The 13,388-nt window shown below is 43.2% G+C and overlaps 2 protein-coding genes across 2 annotated transcripts; one reads left to right on the top strand and one right to left on the bottom strand.

Moving 5' to 3' along the window:
• The first annotated feature begins 390 nt into the window (after positions 1 to 390).
• On the top strand, positions 391 to 7,505 carry LOC120716823 (bromo and FHA domain-containing protein DDB_G0267958-like). Its single transcript, XM_040004464.1, has 5 exons — positions 391 to 1,491; positions 2,737 to 2,904; positions 3,017 to 3,195; positions 3,295 to 3,535; positions 4,722 to 7,505. The coding sequence occupies exons 1-5, from the start codon at positions 919 to 921 to the stop codon at positions 5,187 to 5,189; spliced, it is 1,629 nt and encodes a 542-aa protein (XP_039860398.1). The 5' UTR covers positions 391 to 918; the 3' UTR covers positions 5,190 to 7,505.
• Positions 7,506 to 8,956: 1,451 nt separating this feature from the next.
• Positions 8,957 to 13,244, bottom strand: pdhb (pyruvate dehydrogenase E1 subunit beta). Its single transcript, XM_040004477.1, has 11 exons — positions 13,134 to 13,244; positions 12,990 to 13,049; positions 11,963 to 12,070; positions 11,804 to 11,866; positions 11,667 to 11,702; positions 11,002 to 11,192; positions 10,821 to 10,915; positions 10,302 to 10,412; positions 10,126 to 10,217; positions 9,914 to 10,055; positions 8,957 to 9,697 (listed from the first exon to the last, which is right to left on the bottom strand). Exons 1-11 carry the CDS (start codon positions 13,170 to 13,172, stop codon positions 9,552 to 9,554), a joined length of 1,083 nt encoding a protein of 360 aa, XP_039860411.1. The 5' UTR covers positions 13,173 to 13,244; the 3' UTR covers positions 8,957 to 9,551.
• Between the last annotated feature and the right edge of the window lie 144 nt (positions 13,245 to 13,388).

The following is a 13,388-nucleotide window of genomic DNA, read 5'->3' as shown; positions in this document are numbered from 1 at the left end:
CCATGGCAGGAGGAGATTGATGCCACTGATATCAATATGAAAAATCTTCACAATGCACAGAGGTCTCCACCCAAAGCCCAGAATCCCTCTGTCTCTATAATCAATGGAAAGAGGGAGGGCAAGGATTCGTGAATTTTGGAACCACAATCTAGAATTAAACACAGTGTGTCCACAAATACATCAGGAAGCTGCATCCCGGAAAAGAGCTGCTCAAAAATGCCTTAGGCAGCAGAAGACAAACGGTGATGAGGACACATAAAGGAAGTGGGTGATATCAAGAAATCCTATCAGTGGCTAGAAAAGGCCAGCTTAAAAAGACAGCACATAGCAGATCTGCCTCAAATAGCAGATCCCCAGAGGCAGGAGTCTACCATGGCCAATAGGATTCACATTGCAGACTGTGCAAAAGTGCCCTGGAGACTTTCCAGGATGTAAGATGAAAGCTGGGACAGTACACTGAGAGCCACACCCAAGTGGCTGGGTGGGTTAGGTGTGACCCCTAAACTGGAAGTGTGGCTGATTTATTTTTTCAGTTCTGATTATAATGAGCTTGGGAGTGTAGCAATTACCTCCCACCACAGGGGGCGCTCAAAACAACCGGTCACCCAATAGGGACACGATCTGTTTTATTTATCAGAGACTACATCCTGTAGCTCTCAGCTCGTCTGTTTTCCATTTGTTGCTGAGTTTTTGCAGCTGGAAGTCTGCCTTTATTTTCACTGCACTGCACCGAATATCAACCAGATTTTCTCTCGCACATATCTGTGAAGGCCCCTAGAGGAGTTCCGCCGGGCAGGGATTCCAGGATAACGCTGGCGGGATTTGACGTTAGCTCACACCGTTAGCCCTCTGCTGTGAACCGGATCCGGACAGAGTTTTTCTCTCTGCGTATCTCACCACAAACAGAAGACTGAAGTTATGATGGCGAGTGAAAATGCTGACGCCAACGCGGGGAACGATGAGGAAACGGGTCCCTCAGCCGAATCTAACGAGCACGACTATGCCCACACTGCAGACACAAACTTGGCGAGCTCTTCCACCAATCCTCCGGGAGAGCCCGTGCAGAGCGTCCTGGTGCAGCCCTCTGAGTCCCTACAAATGGAGCTTCCAGAACCCACTGTGGGTGCAGAGGTAGACTGCCCTGTTGGGAATGAAGTGGAGGCACAGACCGGAGTACACCCCCAAAAGACTGAAGACTCTCAGTTGGCTGCTCCGGCGGTCCATCGCGGAGGTCCGCGGCGAGTGAGGCGGCCGGAGGACAAAAACTGCTCCTGCTGCAGGCTCGAGTTCGAGCGGCACGGTCGGTCCTTCAACCGGAGGGCGGTGTACACGTTCACCTCCCCGGAAACTGTGCACTGGGCCTTCCCGGGCTGCGTGGTCCACGAAAAGTCCTTCCTGTGCGAGACGTGCGCGCAGGTGATCCGGAGCAAATGCAAACGCAAACAGAGCGGGAAACGGAATCTGTGGCTGAAGCCGCCTCCGACTAAACCGGTGTGTGTGTGACAGATGGTGTGAAAGTTCAGCTTCTCTATTGTGTATATAAGCACGTGTAGGGCAGCAGGTATTTCCCCTTTGGTTACAGGTATCGCTTGCAATTACCCCCCCCCCCCTTCCCACCAGGGGGCAGCATTTCACAGTGAAATCTGCTGATGTTTTTGAACATGAGCTCCTGAGTTTGTAGTTGTTTCCTTTTAGTCTCACCCCATCTTCTGAAGAGGCTCTACTTTTTCCTTAGGTTATCATTACCATTGTGTCCCAAACGACTTACCTGGTTGACCCAATGTACTGTGTTGCGGTATAAATTCATAAAACAAAAAGTATGGCCTAACCTTAGTTGAGCTGCAGCTAATAGTGCTTCAAAGCAAAACACTTGCATTTTTGGACATAGCAGTTGTTTCTTCATATTCTCTTCATAGCTACTTTTCTGTCCCATAGACTAGAGTCCTGGCTCAGAGTACTGTTTTGGTAGTTTATCAAAAGTGGTTTGAATCCTTTGTACAGACAGAAGTCAGCTTCGATTTATTTTTAGACATATAAAGCATATGTTCATCTGTTGGAAGGGCCTTAGATAAAAAGGTAAAGCTGCAGGTAGAGGGATGCAACTTCCAGGTATGAAACCTGAGCCCTACATTGTCTTTCTTGGACCGCATGGGGCGACTCCTCTGATTTTAAATAAATAAAAAATTTAAAGTGTATGGAAAACTAGGGGGAAAATGACTCTTTGTTTTACGTAATGTTTGATCTCAATAAAAACTTTACAGAAGTTTTTGCTTTTTCAGTTGTTAGTTTCAATTCTTACTTAATTCATCATGATATTTATTTATAAATTGGAGTCTTCTCATCATTGTGAGGAAAAAGGACAATAAGATTATGGTTTATGGTGGCTTTGCTCTCTAATTGGTAACTTGTTACCATATGTGCAGGTTTCATAACCTTCACTGACCAGTTGGTGACATTAAGTCTTCTGTTCTTTATATACAGTCTCTGTCTGCCATCAAAATCTGCAATTTCCTCTTATTTTTTCTGCATTTCTGCCATCTGCAGTTTTTCTCTGTCAGTTACTTCCTTGATAAATGTTGTCTGTTAAAACTGTGGAAAAAATCCACTTCAGATTTTCCAAGCCGAATCACAAATCTTGTACTCAAATGCTTTTGTAAGCACATTTTTTTTTTTGAAGTTGTCATTGGTGTGTTGGTGTTTTAAAAACACTCTTACTCTGTTTGTGTGTGTGTGTAGTCGCAGGTGAATGATAAGAAGGCGGCAGGTTGCAGGATGGGGAAAAAGAGCAAAGCAGCGCTGCTTGTGAGCAAGTCCAGCTACAAAGCTGCTTTCCAAATGCTCTGGTCCTCTAAAGGTGCCCGGAAACCCATGATGGAGTTCTGGAGCAAACAGCTGAAAAATGAGGTGAGGAAAGAAGCTTCCTGACATCTCGTATTTGATGTCTTCTTAACTGGTAGCTGTTTTTGTTATGTAATCGGGACTGCCTACATTCTTGTGTTTCCCGGTGATGTTTTAGATGAAGACGCTGTCGCGACTGTCAGACAATCCCTTCCATCAGAAGGTATCTGGGAAAAAACCGCTGTCGTCCTTCCCCTGGCGGCGATGTCTGAACTGGGTTCAGGAAAAGGCTCCGCTTGTCACCACGTGCCTCCGCTCACTGTTCCCAGACATCAATGCCCTCTACAAGAGCAACAGGTAAGTTTGACTCGGAATGTTTTTACATCAGTACTAAGACTTCATCTCATCCAAGCAAACATGGGTCAACAGTTTGAATTTGCTTTATTTGTTCGACAGCCAGCTGACAGAGGAGCAGGCTTTCATGCTGCTGGAGCGACGGACTGTGGTGGCGCTCTCCATCCCTCTCTTCACCAGGAACATCTGGAAGAACAACTTCCTGCAGGCCGCTCTGGGGGCTGAGCTCCGCCTGCAGGGCTGCTCCGGGTCCGCCCTCGAAATCCTCAACACTATGGGCCTGTGCCAGAACAAAGACACCGTCAGGTTGCTGCTGCACAGACTGCGAAATGGCAAAGACATGGTGAGTGTCACCACCGGTAGGGCTGGACTGAAAACAAGATAAATATGCAATCTGTATCGATGTGGCTGAGATTGAACTAATGTGTGAACTATAGAATCAAGCAAGTTTTAAAAATGAAACTCTTCATGCCACCAAAATACTTCAAGACAGTGATTATGTGACCCCTGCAGGTGCTCTGTGGGGTCGGGTACTGTGAGGACGTCGGGGATGTTTGAAGTCCTCTGGGCTGTGCTTTATTTTAACCAGACATGTGTTTAATTCACATGCGTTAATGAATCTGTAAAATAAACATGTCCTTGATTATAAAGGCCTGGACTAATCTACATCCTCGTATAAAATCATCCATCCATTCTTGCATTTAAAAAAACAATTATTATTTTTTTGTCATTTAGTTGGTCCAGCTCTTGGGGGCTAGACTTCTCACTCCCCAGCCACCACAACCAGTGAGGCATTCCCAAGCCAATGTGTCGTGGCTCAGCCTCAGGGTCTCCTCCCAGTATAACATAACCTCTGAACCAGGAGGCATCCTGGTCAGATGCTGAACACCTTCAGCTGGCTCTACTTTGAGCCCCTCCCACATCTCTAAGGGAAAGCGCAGACACGTCTGCTGCATGTATGTGGGATCTCACCCTTTTGGTTAGTGCCCACAGCTTGTAGACGTAAGTGAGGGTAGGAATGTGGCTCCACCAGAAAATTTACAGCTTGGTTTTTAAACTTGTCACAAAAACAAACCCGTGCACAAATCCCCTGCTCCCCTCATTCATGAGACACACCCTGAGATACTTGAACTCCACCACTTGGCGTAGCAACTTTTCACCCTTTTCTGCTCCGAGACTTGGAGGTGCTAATGCTCGTCTCAACTTCTATACAATATAGTTTAATTTTGTTTTTCCCTTTTTATTTTAAGACCACGATTCTTGCCATGACTATTCAGTGGCTGTGGGGAAGATTAAACAAAACAGTCAAAGATCTTTGCTCAGCACAAATGAATGGACTTCATGATGATTGCTGTGTGGGGGCGAGGGAATCCAAGCTTTATATGTGATTTGTTTACATTTAGAAAAATGTTAGATTGGTCATTTAACATGAAATTCAACCAGCTGGCTGTAAACATACTTTAAACTCTTAAAGTGATATTTTTGAACACACGGGCGCTGTTTTTGACTGTTTCTATCGATCGACACAGGATGGAGACGCCGGGATGAACGCTAAAGAAGAGCAACTGAAAGAACAGATGGGAGAAGTGATGACAGATGAGGAGGAAGAGGAAGATGAAGAAGAGAAAGATGAGGAGGAGGAGGAAGATGATGACAATGAAGAGGAGGAGGAAGAGGAGGAAATGGTGATGGCAGTAGAAGAGGAGGTAGTTGAAGAGGAAGTGCAGGACGGGATGCAAGAGGAGGAAGAGGTTGAGGAGGATCGTGCAGAGGAGGAAAAAGAAGAAAAGAAGAGAAAGAAGAGGGCGAAAAAGCAGAGGAAGGAGGAGAAGAGGAAGGAGAGAGTGAAACGAAAGGCGAAGGAGCAGCAGGAGGAGGATGACGACGATGATGATGATGAGGACTCGGAGCAGAAAAAGAAGAGGGTGGTGGTTGTGAGGCTCGGATTGCTGAAGGGACACTCGGAGGTCGGACGATCAGATCTGTCAGCTCCTTAAGACTGCAGGCCCCTCCTCCAATCAGAGAGCAGCACGGAGTCCCCGCCCTCTTCCCTGGCATGGTTAGTAACTGTAGAGGGAAAGTAATAAGAGCTTTACTATAAATGTTCTGTTTCAGTTTGAGCCCAAGAACACAAAAACTGCTCCAATGTGACTAACAGCAAAACACCCACAGCTGATTAATTATGACTGAAAATCAACAAATTCTTCCTTTCATTGGAACTCATAGCAAATTAAAGAAAATTCAGATTTAAAAAGGAAAATAACAAATTTGGCTCAAATCACAAGAACAGCAACAGGATGAAGTACAATGACCTAGAGAATAAAAGAGTAAAAACACTGGGCCTTTTGCTGTTTTAGTTTGAAGATTAAAGTAATTATTCCACATGATATTGAAATATTATGTTAGTAAAGTCAAATATAGCAACAGAAAATAAACGTTATGAGAATAAAGTCATTTTGTTTTGATTGTTTGTTAGTTGATCGTGCTTTAAGGTTTTGCACTCAGTCACAAGTTTTCACATTAAAACCAAATATTCTCTTTATAGTATTTTGAACTTTTAGTAGCAGAAGATGAGATGCTGGTAAACATTGAACAGCGCTCTCTGTCAGGAAACTCTGTTAAGCTAGTTCATTGATTTACTGCCAAATTCCATTCACCAAAACTCTAATGTTAGTCATCCAAAAGCTCTATATAGAGCGGCTAGGACCATATAAAGTCGATACAAAGTGGAAAACTATCCATTACAGACCAAAACATGTTTTTATTTGTTGTAAAGTCATCCATTTAACCATATGACTCTATGGGGATTGGCTCGTGTTTGGAGACAGCCTCAAGTGGCCAGTAGGGTAATACATATTCTGGTTATGCCACATCCAAGTATAAAAGAAAAGAAAACTGAATAGTAAATTTGAATCAATGAACCTACAAAGTCTCTAAAATATGGTTAAATGTGGTCTAGATGAGTAATTAAAAAAATGTAACATTACTCAAAATTCTCTTGTAAATCAATCAGTTATTTTTCTGTTGACTTTATTCTCATTACATTATGGCTTGATTCTCATAACACTGAATCTTTTTCTGCTCATAAGATTTACACTTAAACACACCTTAACTTTCAGTAAAGTCCGAGCAGTTCCCTCCATGGAGTTTTTCTTAAATTCTGGATATCTATTGAATCTCAAAGCACTTCCCTGTAATTACACAGTTACTCTTACAAAAATAAAATTAAACTGCTTGTGATGCCATGTAAAATGCATGAGAGGGGGGTACAAGCTGCACTTTTAGCTTCAGAGAGACTGGATATCCTCAAACACTTTGACTAAAGCCATCAGTGACCGTCGTGGACTCCGTGTTCATTGGACTGTCAGAGCTATCAGGAGGTGGAAAATTTTCTAATCCTGCTGCTGTTACGCCATCTTTATTTTTACAAACTGGCAGGAGAAGATTGTGCGAGTTTGATTCTGAACACTGTGACGTCTCAAAGGACTGAGGCTGGGAGCTGAGTAGATCCACACCCGAGAAAAGGACCTGGACTTTTTGTTAGCTTTGATGAACCAAACTGAAGCGATCGAAGGCTTTGGTGTGCTTGTTTGATGCACAGCGAAGCTTTTATGCATCGTTTCTTCGTGTCATGCTGGACCGATGGCAGGATTGCAGATTCGGGTGCCTGCAGACATCATAGCCACTGAGTAACCATTAAAACAGACTTTCAGTGGTAGTTAGTGTCCTTATGTTTGGTTTTCAGGAGATTGTTTAATGTATCAGAGCTTTTAGAGGAACTTTTTTGGCATGACACGAACACAGTGGGAAATGTGTAAAAAGCCTTTAAAGATGTGATAAATACCAAAAAAGTTCCTTAGACTGTAATTTCAGTGAAGTTTACTAATAAGTTTCAGAAAAGATAATTTTTTGCACTTCAGTCCTGATTACAGTGGAAATGAATGTTAGATAGGTTTGGGGGGGGGGTTTGTAACTGTAATTTGAACCAGAGTGTGATGTTCTTTTCATGGGATTATTACAAAGTCAAAGACCTGTAACATTTAAGAGTTTATAAATGATGATCTGTTTGCTCAGTTCAGTCTGAGAGCTTCCTGAAGCAGGACACTCTGTAACACGCTCTGATTTGTAACGAGGTTTGGTCCGTTGGGGTTTCTCAGAGTCTCAGAGATGGTTTTTATTTTTATGTTTAAGTTGTGGATCGCTGTGTTTTCCGACTGATCTCAGATCTGACGCTCAGACAGGGGAAGCACAGCGAGTCTGAAACTGAGATTCTTACTGCAAAATGTTAACCAATAAAAATGTTTAAGGCTTCACTGACTCTTGTTTATTGCTGCTCTTAAAGGGTATCCGTGAGGTTTTTCCCAATTTTCTGTCACATATGAGCACACTATACCAGTGTATATGTTTAAACAATTTATAAATAATGAAGTCTGTATATAAAGAAGCATAGCTAATAGGCACCAAATTCTCTTTGTGGGAGCCAGATGAGGGGCAGCCAATGAGGAAACTGTTTAGACAGGATGTACTGAGGTGCTGATAAAGGGTCAAAAGTACAGACCTGGAAATTAGCATAATGCATCTTTTTAATCCACATCACATAAACAGTCGCTGGGTTGTGACAGCACATCATCTGCCTCCATCCAGGACTTTGACCAGAATTATTTTAATCTGCATAAAGATCATGAATCATGCACCAAATGCCCTTCCCAACACAACTCTCCTCTTTTTATCTGAACTGGGCACCAGTATAAGGTGCACCCTGGGCCTGTGGGTTCTCCTGCTGACTGAGTGTCCTCAAAACCAAAATGTACAAATTCACTGAGGCTCTGTTTCTCGGGTGTGGATGAAACCTAACCCTAGAATAAAAAAAAATCTTAATCTTCTAAGTTTGCTTTTAGTCCAGGACAAGGATTAGTCGGGAAAACTGGCTGACACTGTGTGACTGATTCTATTGCATGAACCAGTTTTAATCTCAACCAGTAAAACCACTGGATAACAAACAGTTGAAAGTATTCTTCTTTCAGAGCTGTTGAACTCCATCAATTTAAACTAACAACACACTTTGTTGTCATAATACAATGAGTAACTGCACTTCATTAACCTTGTAAGGTCCCAGTAATGACTCTGAGCCCAAGGTGGTGCTTCCTTAGGAGACAGATCATGTGCTCATTGGAAGGTCAGTGGTGTTGCTGCTGTCTGCATGCCAACGTGTCTTTGGGCAAGATACTGAACTCTAAGCTCCCCCTGATGTGTGAATGTTAGAGCACGTCACTTCAGGCCTCACGGGATTAATAAAATCTGAAGTTAGACCTTTATGGAGTTTGGTCCAGGCCTCTGCAACAAATTACTCTGGAGATCCAAATGTTTCAGTTTTCATTTGACCTACTGGAAAGAACATCGTTGCTATTTAGTGTGTAACCTTAAGTTTTTTTCCCCCCACAATACCATTGTTTTGTCCCACCAAAAAAAAAAAAAAAAAAAAAAAAAAAAAAAAAAAGCAGCTCACATTCTGGGTTGGGAAGAGTTTTCTTCAAGTCTTTTCCCATCACTCAGACCTCTTTCCAACAATTTTAATCTGTCACAGTAGCAGTCCACCTGCAGTTTCTCAGCCAGCATATTTCAATCTTTTAGTTCAGATTAGTCTAGTGTCTTCAGAAACTTCAGTTTCCATGGGTTTCTCTCAAGATGAGATCTTTAGTGCAAATCTGGTCAAACAATTCAACTGTGGGCAGGATTGTGTAGATGTAGTAAATCAAACCAAACATGAGGATCAAAGTTTATTTCTGCAACAATCAACAGAAATGAGCCGCTACATTAAATGTTTCCAGCTCACAGCGGTGCCATTTTCCCCATTTTTAAAGACAAACCCCAAGTCTGAGGAGTTATGTGAAGTGTGCGTTTTAAAGGCAGCAGCAGGACTTCCATCCCAGTTCAGATGAATAAAGAGTGGAAAAATAAAAAGGATTATCCAAATCTGAAAAATCTCTTGAGAAGGGTAATTGAAAGCAAATAGCCGAGAACAGTTTACAGATACTTTAGAGTCCAGACTAATTGGTAAACTTTGGGAAGAGTCAAAAATTTAATTTGACAATAAATTACAGCCAACAGATTGTACGATACATTTTTTTTTTCTTCTCTTTTTAAAATTGGGAAAAGTGCAAGAGAGCAGCCAGAGCCACAGACAGTTAAGTCAAGTTAGTAACAGAGTTAACACATAGGTGCTGGGATGACTGAAACAGTGTCCACTGCTCTGAGCTACACAGCTGTGTGCATTGTTCAACATCTGGAGCGTTTGGCGGTATTTACACATTAGATATTTTGCCACCATCTGTAAACAAGAACTCCGGTGGATGAGGGTCTCAGATGTTGAGGGTCTTTTTCACAGAGAAGATGATGTCTTTGACTTGCGGCAGGCTGTGGTCCTCCAAGATTTTAGCGTATGGCATGGGGATGTCCACACCAGTTACTCTGGTAACAGGAGAATCCAGGTAGTTGAAGGCAGGACCTGAGAAATTAAAGGCATGTTAGTCTCGAGGCCTGAAATAATTAGAGGTTGTGACTTCAGACTGAACAGCCATTAGTAAATACACGAGCAATCATTACAGTGTCTATCCCAATACGTGTCATCTGTGCTTTGGCTCCTGAAGATCCAGATCTAGGAGTTTAAGGGAACCAGTTATGCATGCTAATTTTTTTTTAAATTAGTTGGATCTTAGATTACCTTCCATGATCCTGGCACAGATCTCTGCTCCAACCCCAAACTGAGGCCAGCCACCCTCAACAGTCACCAGGTGATTGGTCTTCATCACACTGGTCTCAATAGACTCCACATCCATGGGTCGGATGGTCCGAAGGTTGATCACCTGACAGACAAGAAATGGTTAAGAGGCTTCTGAGCAGTCTAGCTCAGCCAGTCAATAGGTGTTGCATTACCTCACACTCTATTCCCTCTTTGGCAAGGACAGCTGCGGCATCCAGGCAGTGACCAACATACCGAGAGTGAGCAACGAGGGTGATGCTATTGCCTGAAAACAACATGTTCAGAAATAAGTTTTGAAGCCTCAGTGTTAAAAAACTTGGGATCCAGATCCTGGTGTTCTGTCACTCACCTTGTCTCTCAATCTTTGCTTTTCCAATGGGAATGGTGAAGTCTTTGGACTGCGCTTCCTCTGACATCTCAAAGGGAACGCCATACAGCAGCTCGTTCTCCAGGACCACCACTGCAGACAGATTCAGTTCACATGTCTGTTTGAACAGCCAGGCTGCTACAAACTCACTCAAGCTGCATTTTCAGCTGATGTTTATGTCATTTTAAATACTTTCAAACTACTAGGGGAATAATTTCTGCTTCTCCTGGTAGCACCTCATCCTGTGAATGAGGGACAAGTGCCTTGATTGGTAGCTGGGAGAAGTGTTTGTTGCGTTAAAGTTACCCTCCAGAGCAGAACAAGGACTAGTCAGTTGCAGTCCAACAATGCTTGAGTTACTGTTTGACTTTTGGCCGAGACACATAGGGACCAGCTGGCTTGTTTAATTAAAAACTTTGTAATCAACTGAGCTAGCAGTGCCTGAACATTGATATGCAGGGTGACTGTCCAAGTTTTAAGCGTTTCAGTGTGGCATCTCACCAGGATTTTCATCTCTGATGGCTGATTTCAAGAGGCCTTTAGCATCTTCTGAGTTCCATGGACTTACAACCTTCAGTCCTGGACAGTGACCATACCTGGAGACAAATGACCACACTGATGTCAGAGCTGCCAAACATCAGCTAGAGTTACTGCAAACAGTAAAGTGACGTCTTGAACGCACCATGCAGCAAAGCACTGTGAATGCTGTGCAGCGACACCTGCTGATGCTCCATTAGGGCCTCTGAAAACAATTGGGACTGACTGTAGCCCAGCTGACATGTAGTAGGTCTTTGCTGCAGAATTGATGATCTGGTCAATGGCTTGCATGGAGAAGTTAAAGGTCATGAATTCACAGATGGGTCTCAGACCAGCCTGCAAGAGGACATTGATCTTGTTAGGGAATTTGTCACTTGCAAGTTTTAAGTACCAGGTAGTTTGTGAATCTGAAGAGCTTTCATAATCTGTACTTTGAAGCATTCTAGTCTAAAGGAACTCTTATTTTGGCATTTATGGCTTCAAGTTAGGAAAAGTGCTTTATTATACAAGTCAAGGTGGCTTGGGAGTTGCCTGTGTACTGCTGTATTGGCCTTCTTGAGGTGTAAAGCTAATTTGGGGGGCAATGGAGCCATAATTCAGGTCTGTAGAGAGCGAAGTGTGCACAGAACTGAATTACTGCTTAGAATTCAAGTGTAATTATGAAGATGTTGAACTTACGCCCATTATCTCAGGTAATTCTTGACTAAAAGTTATTATTCAGTGTTTAGAATGACATTTTAGACAAACTCAAGTGAAAATGTTACAAAAGTCAGTGTTTAATATATCCCATCAGGAACATGTCAGACTTACCATAGCAGCTCCCACTGCAATACCAGTAAACCCCATCTGCACCAAAAACAAAAAGTTGCTAAAATGAGTCCAACACCACCAGTGGGGATACTTAGATTTGTGGAAAACATCTGTTGGGCAGGCAGTTTGTATCTCACCTCTGAGATTGGAGTGTCAATAATTCGTTTGTCTCCATACTTCTTCCACAGTCCTCTGCTCACCTGCACCAGTAACCACCATTAGTCTGACTGCCCTCATTGGGACAGAACACAAACTGCCTCCAGGAACTTCACTTGCAGTCTGAGCTTTAAACTTACCTTGTAGGCACCGTCATACTGGGCGACTTCCTCACCCAGCAGGAACACCCGCTCGTCCCTCTCCAACTCCTCATCCATTGCCTGGTTCAGGGCATCACGGACTGTCATCTAACAGTGGCAACAAAATCAGTACAGGTCAGAACGCTGCTTCCCACAAACTGAAGTTAAAATGTAACTTATGGACGCCACAATAGCAATTCTCCATCCAAAACCTGTTTCACATAAGGCTGTAAACATTCAGGAGACTTTAGTCTCAAGTGGCTATCAGAAGACTGGAGGTTTTAGTTCAGAACCCAAAAGCTGAAAGTCATTCTTGGTAGTTATTTGTATCCAACACAAGTAGAAATTGTTTAAATCTGCTTAATTTTGTCACTGATTTAATGACCACTTAAAATCACAGCTCTGACCTTAAACTTGTCCGTTACTCTGCCCTAGAGTGCACAGTCTGATGTCAATGTTACAACCAATGTTCCCTCTAATTTTTCATGTGTCTGAGCGAACACACAAACTCCCTGAGCGATCCCTTGGACCTCCCGCCAATTATGAAGGAACTGCTTGAAAGACAGACCCGATACACGAGCAAGCCCAGATACAGCTACAATATTTAAAGACACTGACATGAGTATTTCAACAGCACTTCTCGTTTTGCAGTTTAAAATACCTCAAATTTCAGGATTTTTCCTTGCGGTTCTACTTAAGTGTGCATTTTGTTGCCTGCACTGTTTCAGAACTTAAGCTTTGTTTCAATAGTTTCCCCTCAAACTCCTGACAGTGATTTATGTTAATGTGAGACAGCTGTCAGCGCGATGAGGGCTGATGTGATGTAAACCCGCATCCCTCTGCTCAGTGACCGCACAACAGCACGACCCCTAAACCCTTAACACACGTATTTAAAACAGGCAGCTACTGACTAAAACAAGTCTCCACCCAGTTTTCAGCCTGTTATTGTTGTCTGTGCAATTAAAAACTATACGTACCGACATCATTCGCTTTAGAAACAGCTAGCCTGCTAGTTGCTAACACTGACCTGTACTGCGGCCGGAACGCTCCTGTGAAATTCCCGCCGCTGCAGAGCTGACACGGTATTCTGCAGGAGAAAAGAAAGGAAGCACGAACATTACACTCCCAGAAAGACCAAACAGTGCTTCAAAAACATCGATTTAATCCATACCTTTCCGGAGCGGAGAACGCACCTCAGGGACGCTGCCATCTTGAACCTGTCCTCTGTCGAACTGGAGTGACGTAATAGTGGAAGCTGGTGGAGTTTAACCAATCAAGACGGCACCTCATAGGTTGATTGGAACGTGTCATTTCAAACAGCCAATCACAGTGGTCAAACAAATAAGGAGGCGGGAGAGTAGAAAATGGGGGTAGAAATATCCAAGGACACGGAGCCGCGCAGGCGTCATTATGGAAGACCAATACG

This window comes from Simochromis diagramma, unplaced genomic scaffold (assembly GCF_900408965.1).
Source record: "Simochromis diagramma unplaced genomic scaffold, fSimDia1.1 OVJJ01000320.1, whole genome shotgun sequence".
Lineage (NCBI taxonomy): Eukaryota > Metazoa > Chordata > Actinopteri > Cichliformes > Cichlidae > Simochromis > Simochromis diagramma.
The sequence above is the reverse complement of the archived record's forward strand: the minus strand, read 5'-3'. Positions and strand labels throughout refer to the sequence as shown.